The 25524-nt window shown below is 41.5% G+C and overlaps 1 protein-coding gene across 3 annotated transcripts in view; it reads left to right on the forward strand.

The window, feature by feature from the left end:
- TANGO2 (transport and golgi organization 2 homolog) overlaps nucleotides 1-25524 on the forward strand; it is a 90736-nt gene that overhangs the window by 50726 nt on the left and 14486 nt on the right. For 2 of the 3 annotated variants that reach the window (XM_073313206.1, XM_073313207.1), the window contains exons 5-6: nucleotides 598-712; nucleotides 2587-2751. In XM_073313206.1, coding sequence (XP_073169307.1) covers nucleotides 598-712; nucleotides 2587-2751 — 280 coding nt within the window. The remainder of the gene's footprint in view (nucleotides 1-597; nucleotides 713-2586; nucleotides 2752-25524) is intronic. The other variant, XM_073313205.1, reaches the window with a different exon arrangement.

A 25524-nucleotide genomic window follows, 5' to 3' on the forward strand; every position in this document is an offset into this window, starting at 1 on the left:
CTCTTACTTGAAACTTCTTGTGGTTGAGCTCTGTGTTTTAGATTGATGTATTCCTTGGACACTTTTGTGAGCAGAACATAATATGAAATGGGAAAATGTCCATTTTTCTTTTTTAGGAGACTTTTTCTCATTATATTTTTATAGTAAAAAAAAAAAAGTAGGTCTGCTTGTAAACTCAGGGTCATGAGGTCCTGCAGTGGAAAAATATGACATTAAATAGATCAAATAAACCAGCCTCATTAGATGTATACCAAGCCAGGGCTACAAGGAACATGTAGGGGAAATGAAATAAAAGACTGAGGAGAGTGGTAATGGGAAAGAACATCTAATACATAAGGCTCCGCAAACATAAATCCAATGCAGTTGAGCTAGAATTGGGAGTTCTTCCTCAGAGTAAAAATAAGTGTCATCATTGCTATATTGGTTTAATGTGAGCACTATAGAAAATCCTAATTTCCATATTTTGCCCCTCACCAATAACAGGAATCCTAAGCCTTATGTTTTCTGCTTGTTTGACTGAATTTGCCAGATTAGCTATCCTCACTTTTCATATGCAAGTGATTCTAACTAACTCTAAATCCTTCCTCCTCTTCTTAGGTGCACTTGTAAGAAACTTCTTGACTACAGATCTGGACAGCTTCTCTTACTTGAAGAAAGTTTCATTAGAAGGACACCTTTACAATGGATTTAATTTAATAGCAGCCGACTTGAGGTAAGTCTATAAAACTTTACAGATCAAAAGGTGAAGAGGGAGAAACAAGAAAGCAATGAAGTGCATAGAATTATTAGCACAAATTATCACAGTATTGTGACTTGTCACAGGCAAAAGCTATAGCTCTTGTGCTTTTACTAACAGGCATGGGTATTCAAAGTTCTGAATATTACTCCATTTCATATACTTTCTACAGTTCTCTTTTTGTTTTTGTTTCTTCCAGAAACCAGAGGGCTGTCTTATTATCTAGTAGTTTCTTGTAGTGTGTCTCTCAGCATTTCTTTCTTGAAGATAGGAAATCTTTCCATTGAAATATCTCTGAAGTTCTTCCACCCTTATTTTGTGATACATTTTTTGACTGCCAGACTTCTGGACAACTACAAAAATTCTGATTCAGGATTTGGCTTGCCAATTTAATGTGAACAAATACTGTCCGTCTCCTGACTTAACAAAGCTAATAAAGACCCAGGAATAAAAACCCAGTCAAATACAAAACGTTGTCCTGACAGTACAGACACCATTACTGTAAAAAATACACTGACAGCTACTGGAGCGTAACATCAAGATTTGATTAGTGAACTACAGTAATTTAGCTGAGAGATCAGGAGTAAGATTTTTAGCACTGAAACCAAATAAGAACCCAGAAGGAAATCAGTGTGACGGGGCAATGGAGTGATGGGGAATAGTGTTCAGAACCTGGAAACTTGATCAATGCAGCAAAGTGTATTTGATGGAGTCTGGCAGTATCAATTAAATGAGATGAGTAGGGAAAAACACAAACTGCAAAAGCCAATGATTAGACGCTAAGATCTTGTCTACATTGCCCTGCAGTTCAGACTACCAGGGTGTGACTAGAAGTGCACACCAGAATGGTGTGCTACAACTCCCCCATGTGGATGCTGCAGGTGTGAACTAAATGGTTGCTAATTTTCATTAATGTAGTCCTGTTTGAAAAGGACTCTATTAATGCAAACTAGGAACCTTTTATTTCACATCTGCAGCATCCACACAGGGGAGTTACAGCACACCACTTTGGTGCACAATGCTAGTGTCACCCCCGTAGTCTGAACTGCAGAGCAGTATACACAAGCCCTGAGTATCTGAAGATGTGACTGATTAAATGGCTAACGCTTCTACAACCTTTCAAGGAAGTGCATTTGGGAATTAAGGGCTAGATGATGGGATAAGATTTTAGAACTGCTGGAGATATTGAATGAAGTTCAAGAGTGAGATGAAAGGATGAAGATAAATGGGGGTGGGAGATGTAACGGGAATTACTTTACAACTGAAAGAAGAAGTTGAAAGCTGTTCACATTGGTCACCAGGTCAGGTGAACAGGGAGAATTTGAATAAGAGGGGAATGAGGATTGTAATGAGGACTTGAATATCGTTTGAATAGTAAGCTACCTGAAGACATGCATCGCAGGAATCAAACAAGAACTGTCAGCGATCAGAGGAGAATCCGAACTGAGACACAGTTCATATGTCATCTCAGATTGTTGTTTAGCACTTACAAGAATATGAATTATTTCATACCTATTACCAGTGTATATTGCTGAGAGAAAGTGGAATTAATACCCAGGCAGAGAACAAGTGTGACTGAGATTTCAGCAGTTCTTAATAGAATTAGTAGTATCCCTGTATGATGACAAAATGGGAAAACAATAGAATTAATACTTTATTGGGAGACTGTTAAAATTCTCTGTGTGTTGGCATTTGGTTGTGTTTTTGCTTTTTGGTTTTTTAATGCAATTAAACGGCCTTTCTCCTTATAGATATCTAGTAAGAAAAGTTGGATCAATTCTGCCCTTTGAGGATAATAAATAATAGTAAAATGGAAACATTTTGTACTGGTGATTAGTACTTTTCTTTAGGAGTGTAATAGAGTATGTGTGTTCGTATTGGACCACATTGAAAGTAGAAGATAAAAAGAAGTACCAAATAACTTCCCATCCACTGAATAAGGCAGGGGTCATATGTGAGAATGTAATGTGTACCCACAAGGGGGCTGGATTAAGATTGAACAAGAATTTTCTAAGGTCAGTGCTTGTCTTTGCAACCTTAATGTTCTATTACCATAGTGGTTTTGGATGTAATTTCCTATCTGTGTGTGTTTAAACAAAAATTTGAAAACAAACATTACATCTAGTTGGAACCACATTGATCCCCAGCTTGGGTTATCAGGGTTTGGACCTTCAGATCCACAGCACAGACTTCTGCTAACAGACTTGAGCTAACAGAGTGGCATTGGTAGTCTGTTTATCCTCTGTGTGGACTTGTCACTTGGGGGGTGGGAGAAAGGATGTTATATCTTTGCCAGTGAGTTTCACAGCTATTTGAGGATGCAGAATAATGTAGAGACAAAACTCCTGGGTTTAATTCTGGGTTCTCTAGGATAGTGTTCTCTAGTGGTTATAGATCCTTATGGACCTGCATCCCTGCCCTATCTGCCCCATCCTGGCTTCTTGCCCCTTATTTCTCAAATTTCCTCTGCATTAGAGTGTGACTGCTTCCTCTTCCTCCACAGTGCCTAGATGCCAGCTGTGGGAACACTGAGAGCACAGGAGAGACTCGCTTCTCAATTCCCCAGCACTGCAGTAGTGAATAGCAGGAGGAGTAATTGCAGGAGAAGCCTGGTCAGCCCCAGGATGCAGCATGCTCATTTACTCCAGGGGATGATACATGCACAGTTCAATTGAGCTGTGAAGAGGTGGAACATGTCCAGTGCAGATAGAATCTTTAGAGAATTTATTTGCCAGAAGCTGCTTAACCTCTACTGAATATGTGCAAACTGAGATTTTTTTTCAGAGCCTTATGACTTGGCCAAATTTGGATGGATTCTTATGAACTGCAGCAAGCACATTCCTGACATGAGGATGACCCCTTACCCAATTTCAAGTCCCTGTTCCAAATCATTGAATCTTTAGAACTTAATGGAAATGATTGTGAGAATTATTTTTAATCTGACAAAACATATTTTTCCTGATCCATTTCTCAGAAAGAGATGAACCATTATCACTGAAATTTCTCAAACTAACCTGAGGCAGGTACCTGGCATGGAACGTTTCAGCCTAAATGGTCAGTTTGGCCAAGTTTTAAGCAACTGAAAACAGGGTCTTATAAGCATTGATCAAGCTTAACCATAGGTGGTGCTATATGTTCCGTACAGACAACCTTAACTGATACATAATGTGTACGTATACTTTATATGCTTATCACAAGAGAGAGGCTATAAAAATTTAAGGCATCTAATAGTACATATCCTCTACTCGGTTCAAGTGTGGTCCTTGTTTCTAGACTCACTATACATCACAGACAATGCACCACAACTGTAATCCTTTCCCAGTAGGGATGGCCGGCCCTCCAGCGCTGTATTCTCCAAACTTCCCACCACCTGCAGACCAGAATCCTCCTCCCGCAACTATCCTTTCTGCACAAGTTCGGAAAATCACTCTCATTTGGAGAAGAGGGTGCTGGAATTAAGTTCATTATACCTTTCTAGAATCCTGTCAACAAATGTGACACTGTTACAATTATTGTTCCCTCTGCTGAAGTGACCTCAATTGGTCATAATCCAGTCACCATCACTCACTTTTCCCCAAAAAAATTTTTAGATAAAGGACTAGGGATAAAACACTTGAAAGGTCTTTAGGTACACAAAACCATAGCTTCTTGCCAGTTTTGGCTGTTTGTTTTCATTTTGGAAACTGCTGTGATAAGGTGGGGAGGGAAAATGGAACTCTTTTTAGCTGATTGAAGTTTAAAAGGAGAAACATGTTTTATCAAGGCAGACGCGCTCCAGCTGTGAAGATACCAATAGTCTTTCAGTGCTTGCTGCTCCTGCTTAGGGATAAATAACCTGGCTCTAAGAACTGCAACAGCAGAAAGATAAAGTGAGCACTTCAGAGATATGCGTGAACACCAAACCAGTCCCCCACATCACTGCTCCAGGGAATAGGTGAAGGACCAAATAGCCCCCAAGCTCACCTGGAGTGAGAGGAGACGGTGTTTTGAAAGTCTGCTGGTATGTTCAGCTGAACTCTAACAAGCATCGTCAAGCAGTAATTTGAATGATCTAATTAATAAAAACAAAAACTGGGAGACTCAGTATCTTTATCAGGGAGTCAGTTTTTTACAAGTTTTATGCCCCCCCACTCCATGTTGATTGGTATAAAGAAGGACTTTGTAAACCTGCAAATCAGGGAAATTGTAAATCCACAGCAAAAGTAGATTGCTGTTTACTAAAGCTGAAACTAGTGAAGTGATTTGTTGTGGCTGAGATAATGCATATATTGTTCTCTGAACACACACTAACCAGCCCGATACAGAAACCAAGTTGGATACTTATAGCGTGTGCTCCTTCCACCATTGGTGCGCTCTGCTCTGCAAAGTTCATTATTCCACACTGGGACTTCCTCACCCTTTAGTTTGAATTGCTTCGTTTAGCTCTACTGTATTTAGAGTTGCTGACCTCTTTCTTCCTCCACCCTCCCTCATCCCCAGCTCGCTGCCATCTGGCTAGCTTTCAACTAGAGTAGCTGGCTTTATTAAATCTGTTGCTAGTTTACCCCAAGAATACTGATAGGTTATGAAAGACTCTCCAATTACAGACTGTCGTGACAGCCTTCTGAATTGTACTTCCAGACAGAGCTGAGTGAATAATAGACTTTTCATATTTCAAGAGGCCATTGAAGGTGACGTGACGTGACCAGTTAACAACTTTCCAGTCATAGAGGGGAAAGTGGGGAAGAAAGATGGTGGTGGGGTTAGTGGATTATATATTGTTGTAATAAACCATTAATCCAGTATCTGTATTCAGTCCTTGATTTTTAGTGTCTAGCAAAGTTATGAATTTAACCTCCCAGGCTTGTTTTTTGAAGATGTTGTGCAGGTTTCTTTTAAGGATGAGGACTGAGAGGTCAGATATAGAGTGATCACTTTGATTTTTATTTTTTTTTCTTGGTGTGAGTTCATATGAGAGCATAGTGATCAAAGTTCCCTCTAAGTTGCACGGCTGCACAGCAGGTTATCACGGGCCGTGCAGGCGGGGAGAGGTGCCCCTTGCCCAGCCCAACCTTGTTGAAGCGGGGAGAGGCGTCTCTCCCCCGGCCCAGCTGGAACTGCCAGGGGCGGTGGTGGTGGTCAGGTTACATGCAGTGGAGAGGAATTAAAACCCTGAGCCAAGCCGCGGCGCCCCCCGTTCATTGTGCTGCAGCAAAGTCATCTGGTGAATTTAACAAGTGACGGTGAGTTAGTGGCAGGTGCCTGAGCGCCACTCCGCTGCATCCCACAGGATGGAGTGCCATGCTGCCCTGGGCCCCCCATCCTACTGGGCCCACCCCCGAGCTTGTCCAGCCTTGGAAGCCAGCCGGTGGGCTCGGGGAGGCAAAGGCTGATCCCCCTGTGGGACATGTGTCCATGCACGGAGCTCAGCCGGGGACGCAATTCCAGTGGCTGATGCAGCCGAGGGTGGTTTTACCCCTCCCATGGGGACTGGGGAGCTCAAACCCACCCGCAAGTATCTCCCCCATGGGCTCAGGGAGCGGAAGGCAGAGCCCCCCCTGTGCAAAGTTGCCCATTTGGCCAGCAGCCCATGAAGCTGGAGGTGCCTGCAGTGGTGCCAGGGGGCGGCCCCTTCCCCATAACTTTGCTGGGCTGGAGGGGCTGTGGTAGGGGAGCCTCATGTGACCGCAGGCTGCGGCAGCGGTACTATTTCCCCACCCGGCACAGACAGGCACCCCTCCCCCAGCCCAGCCCCACCCCACTGGAGCTCCCATAGCCTGGGAAAGGTGCGTCCCCTCCCCCGTTCCAAGCTGCTGCAGCCAGAGAGGGCTAGGCAGGGCTAGTGGGAGTCCTTTCTCCCCGGGGCAGCCTGCACCCCAAACCCCTCATCCTTGGCCCCACCCCAGAGTCCACACCCCAGCCGGAGGCCTCACCCCACCACACCCCAACTCTGAGCCCCCTCCTCCACCTTGAACCCCTCATCCCCAGCCCCACCCCAGAGCCTTCATCCCCAGCTGTAGCCCTCACCCCCCTGCATTCCAATCCCCTCCCCTAGGCCTGAGCCCACTCTTACACCCCAATCCCCTCATCCCTAGCCCCATCCCAGAGCCTGCACCTCCAGCCAGAGCCCTCCCCCCACACCCCAAACCTCAGCCCCGAGCCCCCTCCCACACTCAAACCCCTCAGCCCCACCCTACCATACATCACCTCCATATTGGTGCACATAACAAAATTCATTCCACACAGGATATAAAAAATTAAAGGGAACACTGATAGTGATTGTCTTGTTTCACCTACGTAGTTCTTGTGGCATTTAATGCACTGGATGAGGTACACCACATGTTGTGATAGGCATGTGTAGGACCTTTGGATCTTGGAAAGGAGTGTTGTGTATGGTGTTATGTCTACAGATTTTGCATCTGTTGTTCTGGCAGGATCTGGGCCACTTTGAGTTGGTGTGTCCTGCTCTGTGGGGAGCTTGCTTCTAATGATGAGGTTCGGGGGGTTCTTGTTTGAAGACTTGAAGAGGGGATTCAGGAAAGATTTCTGTCAAGATGTGGTCCCCATCAAGCATGCATTGTAGCTGTTTGGTGAGACCCCATTCCAGCGTAGGATGGTAGGTGACAACTTAAGGGTGTGTGGTCAGATGGGGTTTTATTTCCATATTGAAGCACATTCTCTTGGGGTATTTGGGTGGCCCATTCCTTGATTCAATCTACTTCTCTGGTAACCTGCTTCTCTGGTGTAAAAGAAATAACCCCAGGGGAAGCTCCATGTGCAGGATTTTCTTTGTTGATTTAATGAGTTGCAGGCTTGTGCTGGATCTGCAGCATCAAAGGTTATAGAAGAAATGCTTGATGAAAAATCTGCTTTGTTAAATGGCTATACTTGGGAGCTACGAGTAGCGAGACTTTTTAAATGCAAAATGCATATTGAATCAGAGGCTATAAGTCATTGTCTGTATACGACTTGGCAATAGAGTGACAAGGTTTAATGTTCAGGATAGACTTCAGCTATTGCTGACAGGATCAAAGATCACCCATGTTGCAAAGGTGGTGTACTTAGTTATTTAGGGTGGATGCTGGAGACAGGGATTCTGACTGCATTGTTCATTCTTTGTCAGTCCACTAGTGATATTTATAACAACAAAATGCCATAATCTTCCAATAGGGTAAAGAGAGTGAAAAGGCAGCCCCCTCCCTCCCCCCCCATATCAAAAGCTGTTGCACATCCTTTGACTCCTGAGGAACCCTGCTAGCAAAAATTGCAAATGTCAAAAAGAAACTTCAGATGAGTTAAGAGCCAGCTGCCATAGGCTTACTATACCTTTGCACGACTCTCAGGAAAATTTTACCAGGATCAGTTCAAAAACTACTTCCCTATCTTTTACCATGATGAATGGAGGGGGAAAACACACTTTGCACCCACCAAATATAATAACTTGCTCTGGACAAGTGAAGTAGTAGAATTTTTGCAAGGCTGCCTTACTACGTAACCCCTAACTAAATAGCAGTTTTAAACACTACAGTCCTTGATTCTTTTTATTCCTTTTATTTTAATTTTTCTTCTAAGAGATTTGTGGTTACTCAGCAATCTGATGTTGGATGTACAGTACCTCTGTAAATAAGGTTATACAACATCTATAGCTGAAAAGAGATCAGAAAGGATACCATGGGTAACTTCTTGTTTGTTAACAAACACCTAAAATGAGATTCAAATTGACCAAGAAAAGCCTTAAAATAACTATCAGTTCTATTTTGTATATACATTATACTTATGGAAGCATTTATCTATTAGCATAATCACATTGCTTTCCAAACTATCTTAATCTTCAACTAATGTTAGCAATAGGAGTGTAAAATACAAAGAATTACACTAGATCAGTAGGTAACTCTCAGCTCCGTAAGACAATTTGTTTTTGTGTTTTGGGTCAGACTTCCATGAATAAGAGACACACATATCTCCCAGAAAGATGTACATGTTGACTCATTTTTCTCAGTGTTGATACTGCTTCAACACTGAGTACCCGGCTGAAATAAGATTCTTAGCATGTTAATGGTCCAAAGCCATTGCTATCAAATATGTGAACTCATCATGTCATGAAATTAGAAGTAGTCATGAAAGAAATATAAATGTAAATTAGTTTTCCATATAAACGGCAAACATCATTATTATTGCAGTTGTTGATGTAAAATGGCCCAGCAAAATAACCATTAAAAGACAGATTAAAAACTATTTTGACAGTGCCTTCTGCTGTGTAGATAGCGTTCTTTTGCAGCTCCTGTTTACTATCTTTACTATTCATTTCATTACACTCTAAGAAAGGGAGGGAAATATCCAAGCATGTGATGCTACAAACAATGGGAAGTACATTTATAGACTGATCCACAACATGCTGAAGGTTTGTACACATACATATTTCAGTCTTCTCTACCCTGGCCCAATGACATCCTGTTTGACTGAAACAGGTACAACCATGTGCAGAAAGAATTGGATGAGAAACCATGAGGACTTTTAAAGCCTGGATTGTTTGCTTCCGCAGTTTTGTCTTTGCATCTTCATTTTAAAAACAAATTCTTTGACATTTCTAGTTTAACCCGGTTCTCCATGTCATCACAGGTGTTTGTCACCTTTAACATTATTGATTTTTAATGACAGGGCTGCATGCTGGAAAAAAAAAACCCTGTGGTTTTTAGTTTTCTAATCTCTTCATTAGTGTTGCTTCCTAAATATACCACTTCAAAACAGTATGGAGTTTGCTAACTTCTTCTCAGCCTATTTTCCTGTTCTGAAGTGGTATATTTAGGAAGCAACACTCTTCTTGCTGATTTGGAGGAAACTCTGGGTGTGGATAGGCACATTTTAGTACAGTGGAGTTTGGCATACAGCAAACTCGGCCCTTACAAGGGGGGAATTATTTTGTCCCCCTGGTGAGGAAGCAGGGTCTTAGAGCCTGGGCGCCCGCCCAAGTCCAAACATCTACACTACTTATTTTTAGCCCCCTAGTGAAAGCCCTGTAAGCCTGAGTCAGCTGTCCCAGGCTCTGGAACTCACTGCCATGGGTCATCTTTTGCTGGGTAGATACAATTATACATCCCACTAATTTGCCCATGGTCTCTGTAATGAAGATAAAGGTATTCTAGGAGGAAGGGTTGGCAAGTAGTCATGAGAAGTGGGTATGTTCTTTTGGTGCTCCATTCAGACCTTTATTTGGTTAATTTGGGGTAGGTTGATTAATTGGGTTTGTCATTGAAATGGTGATGGGTGGGGCTGAATTCCATAAGATCTGCTGAAACAGCAAATGGCTGAAAAATCAGACTTTTTGCGCTGAAGTCTAGAAATCATGACATGATCATGACATGACACCACTGCACTAAAATGCAACAACAAAAAAGCAAACTGAGTTTATCTGAGAAATTGGTATCCATAAGAGAAGTTATGGAATCCTCAAAATATCTTGGACACACTGTCCTGAGTTTACAAAAACAACAAGGAGTCTGGTGGCACCTTAAAAACTAACAGATTTATTTGGGCATAAGCTTTCGTGGGTAAAAAAAACCCCACTTTTTCAGATGCATGGAGTGAAAATTACAGATACAGGCATAAATATACTGGCACATGAAGAGACAGGAGTTACCTTACAAGTGGAGAACCAGTGTTGACAAGGCCAATTTAGTCAGGGTGGATGTGGTCCACTCCCAATAACTGATGAGGATGTGTCAATACCAAGAGAGGGAAAATTGCTTTTGTAGTGAGCCAGCCACTCCCAGTCCCTATTAAAGCCCAAATTAATGGTGTTACATTTGCAAATGAATTGTAGCTCTGCATTTTTCTTTTGAAGTCTGTTTTTGAAGTTTTATTTGTTGAAGGATGGCTACTTTTAAATCTGTTGTTGTATGTCCAGGGAGATTGAAGTGTTCTCCTACTGGCTTTTGTATGTTACCATTCCTGATGTCTGATTTGTGTCCATTTTTTCTTTTACATAGAGACTGTCCTGTTTGGCCAGTATACATGGCAGAGGGGCATTGCTGGCACATGATGGCATATATCACATTAGTAGATGTGCAGGTGAACGAGCCCCTGATGGTGTAGCTGATGTGGTTGGGTCCTCTGATGGTGTCGCTAGAGTAGATATGGGGACAGAGTAGGCAACGAGGTTTGTTACAGGGATTGGTTCCTGGGTTAATGTTTCTGTGGCATGATGTGTAGTTGCTGGTGAGTATTTGCTTCAGGTTGTGGGGCTGTCTGTAAGCAAGGACTGGCCTGTCTCCCAAGGTCTCTGAGAGTGAGGGATAGCTTCCCAGGATAGGTTGTAGATCGTTGATGTGCTGGAGAGGTTTTAGCTGGGGGCTGTACGTGATGGCCAGTCGTGTTCTGTTGTTTTCCTTGAGGAGCCTGTCCTGTAGTAAGTGACTTCTGGGTACCCCTCTCTCTCTATCAGTCTGTTTCCTCGCTTCCCCAGGTGAGTACTGTATTTTTAAGAATGCATGATAAAGATCTTGTAGGTGTTTGTCTCTGTCTGAGGGATTGGAGCAAATGCGGTTGTATCTTAGGCCTTGGCTGTAGACAATGGATTGCGTGCTGTGTCCTGGACGGAATTTGGAGGCATGTAGGTAAGAATAGCAGTCAGTAGGTTTCCGGTATAGGGTGGTGTTTATGTGACCATCACTTATTTGCTCTGTAGTGTCCAGGAAGTGGATCTCTTGTGTGAACTGGTCCAGACTGAGATTGATGGTGGGGTGGAAATGGTTGAAATCCAGGTGGAATTCTTCAAGGGCCTCCTTCCTGTGGGTCCATATGATGATGTCATCAATGTAGCGCAAGTGGAGGAGGGGCGTTAGGGGACGAGAGCTGAGGAAGCGTTGTTCTAAGCCAGCCATAAAAATATTGATATACTGTGGGGCCATGCGGATACCCATAACAGTGCCCCTGACTTGAAGGTATAAGTTGTCTGCAAATCTGAAATGGTTGTGGGTGAGGACAAAATCACAAAGCTCAGCCACCAGGTGTGCCGTGGCCTCATCAGGGATACTGTTCCTGACAGCTTGTAGTCCATCCTCCTGTGGAATATTGGTGTAAAGAGCTTCTACAGCCATGGTGTTTTCAGGAAGATCACCAATGCATTGTTGTTTTCTCAGAAAGTCGGTGGTGTCTCGAAGATAGCTAGGAGTGCTGGTAGTCTAGGACTCTTAGAAGAGAGTCCAAATAGCCAGATAAACCTGCTGTAAGAGTGCCAATGCCTGGGGTGATGGGGCATCCAGGATTTCCAGGTTTATGGATCTTGGGTAGCAAATAGAATACTCCTGGTTGGGGTTCTAGGGGTGTGTCTGTGTAGATTTGTTCCTGTGCTATAGCAGGGAGTTTCTTGAGCAAATGCCTCTTTAGTGGGATTGGAGGATAGTGGCCTGTAGAATGTGGTGTTGGAGAGTTGCCTGGCAGCCTTCTGTTTGTAATCTGACCTGTTCTTGATGACTACAGCACCTCCTTTGTCAGCCCCTTTGATGATCATGTTAGAGTTGTTTCTGAGACTGTGGATGGCATTGCATTCGGTACTGCTGAGGTTATGGGCAAGTGATGCTGTTTGTTCACAATTTCAGCCTATGCACGTCTGCGGAAGCACTCTGTGTAGAAGTCCAGTCTGTCATTTCGACCGTCAGGAGGAGCCCACGCAGAGTTCTTCTTGTGGTGTTAGTAGGAGGGTTCCTGTGGGTCAGTGCACTGTTGAGTGGTGTATTGGAAATATTCCGTGAGTCAGAGATAGCGAAAGTAGGCTTCCAGCTCATCGCAGAACTGTATCACGTGCGTGGGGGTGGTGGGGCAGAAAGAGAGGCCCCGAGATAGGACAGATTCTTCTGCCAGACTAAGTGTGTGGTTGGATGGATTAACAATATTGTTGGGTGAGTTCAGGGTACCACTGTTGTAGCCCCCTGTGGCATGTAGGAGTTTAGTTTACTGTCGTTTTTCCTCTATAGAGAAGTAAAGTGTGCATTGTAAGTGGCTTGTCTCATTTTTGTAAAGTCCAGCCACATGGAAGTTTGTGTGGAAGGTTGGTTTTGAGAGCTCATTCTTGATCTTCTCCTCTTTGCTGTACAGGATGCTGATCAGGTGGTTCCTCAGTTTCTTTGAGAGTGTGTGGCACAATCTTTCACCACAGTCAGTGTAGTATGTCGATTGCATTAGATTTTTTACTTTTCAGTCCATTTGGTATGATGTCCATCTGTTTGCACTTGGAGAGGAAGATGTCTGTCTGTATCTGTGCAAGTTTTTTTCATTAAGTTGATGGATTTCCTCTTCATACGGCTAAATTCATTGCCAAGTATCAGAGGGGTAGCCGTGTGAGTTTAGAAACCCAGGATGCCTTTCTCAACCTGGTCATCAACAAAGAGATTACACAGGTGGGATTTAGTTACCAGCCCAGGAAGTAGTCCAGGTGTAGAATGGGATCAGTATGGGAATAATACAGAAGGCTTTGGGCAAGTGGAAGGAGAGTCAGGTGTTGTGTTTGATTTTCTGTGAGCTTTCTTACATTCCTCATCCTATCCCCACCTCTGCACAGTAAAGCCACTTTGCCCTGTGGTTTAATGATGAACGCAGGGACCCAGCTGTCTGTGGTCCTGCTGTGCCACCTTTATTGAATTGTTCACTCTGATGTTTGAGTGCTTAGTTATTTGAGAGTTTGGAGCATCCCATGCACCAGCATGGGTAGGAAGAAAAAGAATCTGAAATTGAGTATGAAAGAACTGATCTCTTTTCTCCCTGGCCTCAGGCTCCCCCCCCCCCCCCCCAAAAAAAAAAAACAGACCACCACCACACTGGTATTGTTTGAAACTCTGCCAGCAAAATCACTGAGCAATGTTTTATGTGCTCTGAATATCTGACCGTACGTTCTCAGTCATTTTATTTGTTGGTAGTGTATGTACAATAGTGTATAAAAATGCCAAGTATTTTTCAAAAAAATATTCCGAACAGAAAGGGAGCATTCTGATGACCTCATGAACATTCTAAAGAAGTAGATTAATCTGTGTGAACCACACAGCTCAGCTGAAATTTCTGTTCAGCATTTTAAACTGCCAACTTCATCTCTTTTTGCTTGCACAGAAAATATGCATTCACACTGTTATGTTAGCTGTAAAACAATCCAGGCTGCATTGTTACATGTAAAATATTCATCCTGTTAGAAGATTAGAGCTCATGATGTCCCCAGGGTATGGTTATCTCATGATAACCATGCCCTGTGTTGAACTTTATTTCCTCATTACTTTTCACTTTGTTACATTACTGTTGATTGCAACATGGAGCTGCCCTGAGTGTGGAGGCAGGGTCCAGGAAGTAATTCTGAATGATAAATTCTGAATAGCTTTCAGCTGCTGTGCAGCCATATATCACTTTAAGATTTATGCTTTCTAGAATATTTGTTATTGCTTATATTTAAGGAGGGAGGGAATCTAAACTAGCATATGTTTTGTGGAGGTTTGGGTTTTTTCTTTTTTGTTTGTTTTGCTACTGTCATATCTGAGATTTATAAGAAATGTGGCTGCCTTGCATTTTGAGGTTGCAATCATTTTAATTGCATCTTTATCGCTTCCGTAGCCCAATTGTTACTGATATTTGTGGAGCTCGTGGGGAAAAGGGGAGGGAGTTTGAGGCTTCTTGCCCCATGGAAGTCCTGTCCAGCATTTGTGCTATTTTCATGATCGTGCTTGCAATGATGTTTCATCTTGACTTCTGCTACTGGGCTCCAGTACAGAGTAGCTGTAAACAGTAGGGAAAAAACTGTCAGAGCCAAATGAGAGTAGAAAGAGTAGCTGACTGGCACATTCAGCTAAACTTTGGAAGCATCTCCATTTAAAAACTCTCCTGAAAGACCTCAATCTTATTTTATTTGACAAAACAATTCCCCTTATAAGGTGGCAGCAGCAACTTTATGGTTGAGGTATGTGTAATAGAAAATGCATAGCTGGGAAAATGTGGAATGTAGAAACAATAAGATACAGATGTCTTGAATTAGTGACCTTGTGGTTTCTATGTACTCCCCATCTTTTTTTGTTAAACTCCAGGGAATCTTATTACTGCATTACTCAGTCACAAGAATCTCAAAGCAGATGGTAGATATTAATATTCTTTTCACACAAAAAGCCATCAGTAAAGGAAGGCAGTAATGACTTCTTATTCAGCAGGAGGTCTCATTTATGATAAGGCTTATCTTATAGCTGTGTTTAAGGGCTGTTTTCTCCATTTTCATCCCCTTCCATTAAAACTTAGTTCTCTTTTCCTGTTCAGGCTCCTGGGGAGATGAATCATTCTGATCTTTTTTCCTGAAAGCCCCTCTACTACAGTTTACAGGTTTGGTAATCTGAAAATATATTGTTTATACAATAATAAAACAGCCATTAAAATGGTTGGTGCCTTTTAAAAAAGACATTATACCTTCCTGTACTTTTGATCTATGTACTATGATATTACACATCATAATGCCATGATCAGTACTAATGAATTTTGCCTTATTCTCTCAGCCCATGAAATATTTACAATATAAAAAAGTGTGATAATCCAGTAGCCCACACAAAAAATCTCCAAGGAGTTGTAAAATAGTCCAAGTGATTCTGTCTTTTTATTGAGCACCACATTTATTTATGTTGCCTTCAAGGGGAGAACGCTGCGCTCCTCTAGCTGAATTCAAGTTTTTTTTATTAATAAGATCTTCTACTGCGTCCAGCATTTCTTTGTAAGGAATTCATATTTATACAAAAACATAGATATACTAAATAGCCAGAAGAAAACCTATCACAATGAATAATGGGATATGCATACTGAAATTCATTTGTTTCATTGCTGCATCTGTCAAATTTGAGTTATTTTACAAAGAAAATAGAGAAATAAATAAAAAGGAAATATGTTCGTTTCCCATATTTTCTTGACTACATAGCTACATTCTGTAGATGGCAAATTCATCAGTTCTAGTATTAATGTAGCCTATGGCACTCCTATTACTTATCTTTTAAAATATCATCTAGCAGTCTGCTATAGCAATTTGTGCTTCCACTGATGCACAGAACCTGTTAATGGGATGTGGGCAACAAGTTCAGGAATAGAACTACATAGAAAGAGTGGTAGTACAATGTGTTTGCACTGCTTTTAATAGTAATTTTGGTTAAAAATTCCTGGCTTGAGTTCATCTTATTGGTTAATGTAGGATGTGCATTTGCTGCCTAAAATTATGACCGCACTGAATGCTACTGATTGTTGGTCATGTGCTGACACATGCCCACCCATTTGCTGATGGTCGGAAACTCAGAAGCAGCAAATACAGGCTGCAGAGGTGGATTCTTCTTGGTGATACAATGAGCCATTGCAGAAAGAACATTTTAGAAAAAAAGAATTGTGGTCAGAATACTATTGAGGCTCAGCTAGTAATTGAGAGATGTCTTCAGAATAATCTTCTCCTTTGTCATGTAGGGATTTGCTCCTCTTACCTGTATCCTAGGTGACTTTTTTCTGTACTTATTAATAGGCTGTGTTAGTTCAATTGGTTTTGGTTGTTTTATTTGCATTTGATTTTTTGCCAAACATTTTATTTAGTTATGAAATACCAACACTCTAAGCAATAACAGCTTTTTCATAAAACATCACGTTAGTGACATGAGAGCTAAACTAAATGGTATAGTAGAGTATTCCTTTTTCTAAACAATTGAAGAGGGAAGATCTAATTACTAGAGCCAATGGATATGGTCAGAGGTGTAACGTTTTGTAATCCTGGGCCATGCCATGTGACTCAGGTCAGGAAATGGAGACTAGGAACCTACCAGCACTTGTGTGTCAGACCATATTACAATTGCCTGCCAAACTAAGGTCTGGTGGTAGGTTCCTTGTAAAGTACCATTTAGTGTAAGACTCACAGGAAGGTCTCAAGTACGATGTAGACGTGCATAGTTAAGGGCTTTAAAATAGTATCAGTTTAGCCAATCCATTTCTTAGACAGCCAATATAAAGCGTGCAAGTTGGATGTAATATAATCAGTCTCTCAAAGCTGTGCACAAATGTGCTAATGTAATCTGAATGAGAAGAAGCACTGCTGGGAGTCTTTTTAGGAGGGACTTGCAATAATCTGGTTCTGTGATCCTCACAATAGGTATTACAGTTGAGAGAAATATGGCTTCAGCCTTTGCATATTCCTTACCTGAGTACAGAATGCTTTGTAGATGTCCGATTCAGGTGAGATTTCTATAGAAAGTGTGTGTTTGATAATTAGACCATAAAACTTGACTCATCCATTCATTTTCCTCAGTAGCCGGGGACATGAAATTTCATAATAATTTCTAAGCAAGAATTCTATTTTCCTAGGCTTGAGAACAGGCAATACTATCCAAGCATTCTTCCAGGAGGGAGATAAACATGCAGTAGATATAGGGCAAGAGTTATATATCAATACTAATAACCCTACCACATGTTTATAAGGATTTCACTTGCGAGGTTTGAGTATGTGTACTGAATCTCCTTCTAAAGAGTTAGGAGAGATCCTTGGAACACCATAAATCAAATTCCTCTGTGATTGCTAATGTTGGTCTGTCACCACTGACTGACAGAAGCCAATCTTCTAGGTATGACTTGAGGGCAATTCCAGACCCACCACAATGTTCATTAGGTTGTTCTTTCAGTGAATGTGGTGAGTCACATCAAAAGCTGCTGAGGTCTACTTTGGCCCAAATGGCGAGCTGGCCCTAATCTAAAAACTAATGAGCAAAGACTTACAGTCCCAGCAAGTACAGATCCTTCCTCAGAAGAAGCCCAAAGTGGAAATGACATAGGATGTTGTCAGGGTTCAAGGGCTTCTGGAAGTGAATGGCCAGCAGCTTCCCAATCACCTTCCCTCAAAGGATAAGGTTTGAGGGTCCCTCTAAATGGGGACCACTGGATTTTTTAAAAAATGGCTGACACTTTCTCCCTCTTGCCTGATTGTTGTTAATGCCCATAAGTCTTCTCAGCTCAGATATGCTACTTGCTTTACGCAGTCAAATATGACGTGGATCAAGGTTTCCGGGAAGCCATAAAACAGCCATCCTCAGGAAACAGACTGAATCCACCCAGTACAAAATCATCTGAGAGTCAATGGCTCTCATGCTTGGCGCCAGAGAGGTTGTCACAGAGCCCATCTGGCTTATCTACACAATATCCCAGCAATTGATCAGAGGAGCTAGTAACAGGAGAAGAAAATAGAGGTTCATCGCTGTGTCACTCCTGAAAGAACGCTTCAGCAGTTCCTGTGTCTGTTTTTTAAACGTCCTCAACTTTGACTATTCATGGTCTTTGGGTTTTTGTTGTTGTTGTTGTTTTTTGGTTTGGTTTGCAAGTATTCTTGCAAACAAGTGTGCTGACAGAAATGTTCTCTGAAACAGCAAAGTAAGCTCATCTAACCAGAAAATTTAAAAAGATACATGTCCAATCAGAACAGCTTGAATCTTGACTATTAGTTCAACTGTTCGTGGACAAACTACAGATGAAAATTGCTTAATTTATAACTTGAGAATTTGTCATTGCCATCTAGGAAACAAGAGGAAATTCATCAAGTTATTCCTTATAAATTATTCTTCTGGCTCTGGTTTTCAGCAGAGCTTTCACTAACCTGTGGAAAATACCATGTTGCTTCTTTTTTTAAAATAGTAATGATATTGCCAAAGCACATACACCAGTTGGTCATAAAATAATTTACAATTTTTTCTAAAGTCTGTCCTTATTATTGTGTCTCTAATAGAAGGTGAAGAACAATCTTTTGCAGCATCCACCAAATTCCATAAATAGGATTTATATGTACTGGAGATATGTTGAAGGGGGGGCAAAAAACCTGCATGTTTCCATTATAAATAGAAAGCTTTTTTCATCCTGTCTCTTGTTTACCACCCTCATTGCTTCAACCCCTTTGTTAAAGATCAACTGAATATTCCTAATACAGACATTCCAAGTAAGGAAAAGGGAAATTGTAACCTCAGTGAAGAAACTATATTTTTTTAACAACTTTACTGAATTTGCAGCCATAATTTTGATGAATTAAGATAGGACAGGTCATGTATACCTTACAGTGCAAGCAATGTATGCTTTCCTAATGCATGGGAAAAAATCTGTTTTTGGGGGGAAATTAAACCAAATAATCTTGGGCTGTAGATCAAAATAAGTCATGATTTTGATTTCTTCTAAAATGCTGATCTGAAATCCTTCCAGTATAGCGCAAATGAGGACTCTCCCATCCATAGGCGCCAACTTGCTCTGTTTCCGAGGGGTCCTTGACCACCGCTCCATCCCAGACCCTGTGCCCACTCCACCCCTTTCCCCAAGCCACCCCCCACCTCTTTCTGCCCCCGCTCTAAATTGCTGTTAGTTAGAGTTTCTCAGTTGATCTCCCCTGCCAGTATTCCTGGTCATCTCTGAGGTGCCCATGTATTTGATTTTTTTTAAGTTTTATTAGATGTATCTGGTTTAGGAATTTGGGAGCTCTGAGTTCTAGTCTCAACTCTGCCATTGGCTTGGGAAAGTAACTTGAATTAGCTGTGCCCCAGTTTCCCTGCCTGTAACATAAAAATAATGATGCATGACTTTGTAAAACACTGAGATTGGCGATTGAAAAGACAAAAAGTGAAAAGCACCTTTTTTTAGCTGGTTTCAGAGTAGCAGCCGTCTTAGTCTGTATTCGCAAAAAGAAAAGGAGTACTTGTGGCACCTTAGACTAACCAATTTATTTGAGCATAAGCTTTCATGAGCTACAGCTCACTTCATCGGATGCATTCAATGGAAAATACAGTGGGGAGATTTATATACATAGAGAACATGAAACAATGGGTATTACCATACACACTGTAATGAGAGTGATCACTTAAGGTGAGCTATTACCAGCAGGAGAGCGTGGGGGGAAAAAACCTTTTGTAGTGATAATCAAGGTGGGCCATTTCCAGCAGTTAAGCAGTCTGAGGACTGGTGGGGCGGGGGGGAATAAACACGGGGAAATAGTTTTACTTTGTGTAATGACCCATCCACTCCCAGTCTCTATTCAAGCCTAAGTTAATTGTATCCAGTTTGCAAATTAATTCCAATTCAGCAGTCTCTCGTTGGAGTCTGTTTTTGAAGTTTTTTTGTTGAAGAATTGCGACTTTTAGGTCTGTAATTGAGTGACCAGAGAGATTGAAGTGTTCTCCAACTGGTTTTTGAATGTTCTAATTCTTGACATCTGATTTGTGTCCATTTATTCTTTTACGTAGAGACTGTCCAGTTTGACCAATGTATCACTACAAAAGGTTTTTTTCCCCCCCGCGCTCCTGCTGGTAATAGCTCACCTGTCATTCTCGTTACAGTGTGTATGGTAACGCCCATTGTTTCATGTTCTTTATGTATATAAATCGCCCCACTGTATTTTCCACTGAATGCATCCAATGAAGTGAGCTGTAGCTCATGAAAGCTTATGCTCAAATAAATTTGTTAGTCTCTAAGGTGCCACAAGTACTCCTTTTCTTTTTTTAGCTGAGATTCAATTTTAAAATTAGCACTGTAATTTAAGAAAACAATGTAGCAATGAGCAACTTTTATGCTCTAGCAAATCAAGCACTTGACCCAAGATGCATGTTGTTACTTGGGTAGTACTATAGTTAGAAAAATATGATCAGTAGTTAAAGCTGTTAACGGAGTTACAACATAATACACCATAATGATCTTTATAGCTGGAAAGTCATGGAATATTGGATTTTTAGATTTCTCAAGGAGATAAGGGGAAGAAGGCTTGGAGAAGCATTAGCTGAATGCTCAAGTATAAGTGGCAATGAGCAAAGGCACATTGAGTCAAAGAGTCAGGAGTCAGCAAAGACGACAAGGGACAGTAGTCAGAGTGGGAAAAGATGTAAAAGAGGAATGGGGCAGAGGAGTAGTTAGGCGAAGGGTAATTGAAGGGCTTAACTGAGGGTATTACTGTTGTATTTTTTTAAATAGTCTCATAGTAGAATCACATAGTGTAATCGAGATTTTTTTTCCTCTGCAAAATCCCTCAAACACTTTAGTGCATGGTAATACTAAGTACAGTTGCTTACTACTTGTATAGTATCTAACCTAGAAAGAGAAACTTGAAGAATCATAGCAGCCTATAATCCATCTTCTGCCTCACAAAAACAATGCCTAGTTTTCAGCAAATACCCCAAAATATTAATAACTAGATGCAGCATATAGTCTAGATTGAAATGTGACACTGCTGACCTCCATTGTTGCATATCACAATGGGCTTGTCTACATTATCCACTGGATCAACGGGCCGCGATCGATCCAGCAGGGGTCAATTTATTGTGTCTGCACGATACTTAATGTGTTTCTGTGAGTATAAAATCCCTTTCTGTATTGCACCTGAGGCCTATTTCATCTCTCATAGTAGGAACTGATTCCTACCCAGTTACTCATGGGATCTACTTCCATTCAGGTGTGTTTAAACCACAAGTCTATTTTCTTGCAGGTTTTTTAGGTTGAACATGTTAAGTTCTTAAAGACTTTCCTTGTAAAGCAATCCCTATGTATGTGAAATTAATCTTGTCAGTCTGGACTCTTAACTCTTCAATGTCATGCAGTATAAAATGTTCCAGATGAGACCCGACAATGGTCTCCAGGCGATACAGCTAGTTATTTCATATTGGGACCATCACCATAGTAGAGGAATTCTCATTTTTCATGTCTCGGTTTAGTTTGATCAAACCTTATATAAATGCATTGAAACTGTTGATATTACAGAAGTTTCTAAGTTGCTGTCAGTATTGAAGTCATTTGTAACAGGTAACAAAAGTAATTTATCTGATAATATGGTAGGACTTGAAGACTTAATAATTTACTATTAACATGTATTTAATATTTATATAACAGCAGCGCCCAGAAGCTCAGTGTGCTGAGTACTGTCATGCCAATACAGCTGGACACAATATTGAGCTCTATTTTAATTAACTTTCCTAGAGTTCAATTCTAGAGAAGTCTTAGTAAGTTGGAAGTAGTTGCCCATAACTGTTTGCTGTCAGGAAAATAAATGCTATTTGTATTATCTGTCAATAATGTAAGTGGAGAGGGAGTTCTGACTCTCTGGTTTTGTCAGCAAATTTTGAATGTCTTCTGTGAAAATTGTAATTTAAAAGCCTAGTATTTTGTCACTTAATTAAATCCATATATTAAAAGGAAAATCTCTAGAGTTAGAGACAATATCAAGGTTGGCCACAACATTTAAAGTTGCTATAACCTGAGAAAGTTCTCTGTTCCTAATAGCCAGGGAGACCATTCTATAGCCACTCTTCATGTAGAATAACAGCAGCTTAAAACTTTAGATTTGGGGTTTTTTGGTCATATCAACGTTGCAAAATTAACCTTGTATAAAATGGGCTGTGTCTACATTAGAGTTCTTAAATTTCAATGGCATTTTTGCTACTGTTGTCTAGACCTGTTCTAAGCAGGGTTAGGTGACAGTGGTAAAAACACAGGAGCCCTGTCTATTCTAAGGATCGTTATTACTGTCATTAATGGAACTGCATCAATGGTTGTGACCAGATTAAGTCCATCTGAAAATCTAAGCACACCACAAATGTGGGGGAGTCACTGTGTCCTCGTTGCTCCTTGGGTGTCAAGAGTCATACACACAAACTACCATCTGGGCTGGTGGTGGCCCCCTCTACCTCATTTTGGGCAGGATAGGGCTTCCCACTCCATAGATCATTTCTATTTAGGTGGGCCAGAATCTGTCAAACAGAAAAGTACTCAGCCCTTACCGAAGTTAACAGAGGACTTGGAGTGGTAGTAGGGGCCCTAGTGAAACATGAAGAGTGGTAGTAGAGAGCCCTTCTTTCCATAGTTCTCTGCTGAAGTGGTGTTGCTGGAGAGTGTAGGGAGGACAGAGTAAAAATTTGAGTTTACCCATTAAGATGAATGGCAGTTATTTATGCTTACTCTTCCCTGTATGGACAGGAAAAAACCACACTGGAGTGATGATTTAACTCCTGGTAGATACACAAACTTAAGACTTATCTATACACAGAAATTTAACAAAATAGCTATCCAGAATAAGAGTGTTCACATGAAATAATTATTTTGCAATAGCTATTTTAGTAAATTTCCAATTGTAAACAAGCCCCTAATGCATGATTCCCTAAACTAAAGCATAGTTCCCTAAAATGGTTTAAGCATGTTTTCTGTCCATAAAAATAAGGAAAAAGAACTGCTGTGGGATGGTCCGACTTCAGATATCCTGCCACTAAACAAATGGCTCTGTAAGCAGGGAATAAGTTGTGAAAACAGCTATGTTAATTTATGAATGGGAAAGTGTGAAGTTTGAATTTAAATAGAAAAATACAGGAACTTCACTCTGGCACATTCTACCAGCAATGCACTCATTAATCTTTTCTAGCATTTTTCTTGCAAAGTCCTCATGCACAGCAGAGGTGCAGCTTAAGTGGCAGCAGCACTTCCACAGGGGTGAGGGAGTGATCAATCAACAATGCGCTGCTGAGGCTGCCTGTTGTCATGTCTTTCTGATGTGGACATCTGTCTGTAGAGAACTGGAGTGATCCCCAAACAGCCATGAGATTATATCAACTCTTTTCCTATTAACCTGGGCTGGGTTTGAACTGGTATCTTAATGTTGAAAAGAAAAACGCTGATGATTCTTCTTCGTATGACTGCTGTAAATGTAGAGCAACAACTATAATTTTACATGGTTAAGACCGATAATTTTGTCTAGAGTAGCAAAGTGTATTGCTGTGATTCCTCCTTCCTCCTCCTTCCTCCTTTTGTGAATTGGGCATTCATTGGACATATGAATTGGACATATATGCTTCATGGTCCTTTCAGGGTGACCACAGTTGCACACTGGAGAGTATTAAATTTTCCATTTTTGCAGCAAGTATCTGCATCTGGCATGGTTTATGCTGATACAATTTAGGGTTGCCCATGAACTTCATGGGAGATCGAAGCCAAGGATTGTCTATATTGGGTCTTCCATGAGGTGTTTTGTTTTGACTTCTTGTGAATTCCATTTGGCTTTCCAAGCTTCATCAGGGTTTTAATTGCATTGTTGAAGGTTAAATGCATGGGTCCAAAAGGGCTTATGTGACGTCAGGTGGTGGAGAGGGTCGTTGTTAAGGTCCTGGTAGATGGGAAGACGTTCATTTTCCACGATCCTTGGGAATTCCTGAAGGGTTGCAGCATTGCGGTGATTGCATGGGGGAGCAGTGTGTGACAGTGTGACAACACTGGCAGCCAAAATGTTGGGGTTGACTTGAGGGTTCCAGAGATGCACTGCATTGCAGTGTTCAGTTGGACATCAACAAGTAAAGTATGGCCACTTCTGATCCATCCTAGTGCACAGTACTCAGCTACGGAGTACACAAGGGCCATTGCTGATGTCTGTAACTCTGATGATGAAGCTCCCCAGCTTGTGCTTACCAGTTTCTGGACCAGGTTGACCCTTGTCTTCATTTTGGAAACTACCTTCTTCAGATAGTCGTGGAAGGTGAATGTGCAATCCAGCTTTCCTCCGAGATAGGTCAGTGTTGGGTCGTGTCACATAGTGTTGCTGCAAAAGGTCATTTTTTTTGACAGTTTCCTTATAGGAATCCCAGTTGGCTCTGGCAAGGCTCCACCATGGGATTTGTTTTGACAGAATCATGAGGATTTTTTATGCTGACGTGGGTGATAATGGACCTGTGTTGGCAGCTGGGGAAGTTGGGAAGTATTTTGCAGGATGGCTGAAGCGTACTCCCACTTTGATCTTTGGAAACAATAGTGAAGTCTGGCTTGTAATCGTGTTGCCAGCGAGCAGAACAGAAAGTTGCTCTCTGTTTGGGATCAAAGACCAGTTGCAGTTCTTCTGTGGCCATCCAGTCCATGAGGTCTTCACCATTGGCTTCATTTACTTTATAGCCCCACGTAGTGTGGTGGCTGTTAGTTGCCAATGTATAGGGCTGGGATTGGTGCACTCGGGAATGCTGGCTTGAGGTGGAAGAAGGCAGCCTTCGTGCAGCCCACTCTGTTAAGTGAGAAATCATGATTAATGCCATCAACCTGGCGACCAAACATGGATCAATGATCTCAGAGCAACAACTCAAGCCACCATAATGGCCCTCTTCAGGGCCAAGTAACATGCCAGATAGGTTCTGGAACAAGGATCCTCCAGTTTAACATTGAGGGACTTTCCCAGGTGGAGTGCAAATATCTCACAAACATGTTGAAGATTCATAACATCAACGTTCTTACGCTCCAAGAAACCCACGTCTCCAATGACCAGCAGGCTAGCCGCTACCATATCCATGGTTACAACTTTATGACTAGCCACTACCATCCAAATTACGGCCTGGTCATATACATGAAGAACATCATCTTGGATTTTGATGTCCCCTCCCCCCAACAGAAAAAGAAGCCACCTACACCACTGCCATCAGGATTGGGGAGCTGCACTTTACCAATGTGTATAAAGCCCCTAATTCAAAATGCTGATGAAAATATTCACATTTCTTAAGACTTTAAGATTAGAACAAACAATGGAAAAGGTCTACGTAGTGTTCTTCTAATAGCAGAAGGTAAAATAAAATAGGTCAGTTTTAAAGACCACCTCCTACAGCACACTCACCTACCAGATCATCCGTCCGCCAGACACCCAGAATACTCAGTCATTTATAGGGCCAGAAACTATATTTTTTTTGTGCTTGTTTTTGTCTCCCTCCTGCCTTTTTTCTTTTTCTGTCCTAGAACTTACACTTCCTCCGTCCCCTTTCCTCCCACCCCCCAGGTCTTGGGAAGGAAAGTTTAGACTATCTCTT

Source organism: Lepidochelys kempii, chromosome 15 (genome assembly GCF_965140285.1).
Source record: "Lepidochelys kempii isolate rLepKem1 chromosome 15, rLepKem1.hap1, whole genome shotgun sequence".
Classification (NCBI taxonomy): Eukaryota; Metazoa; Chordata; order Testudines; family Cheloniidae; genus Lepidochelys; species Lepidochelys kempii.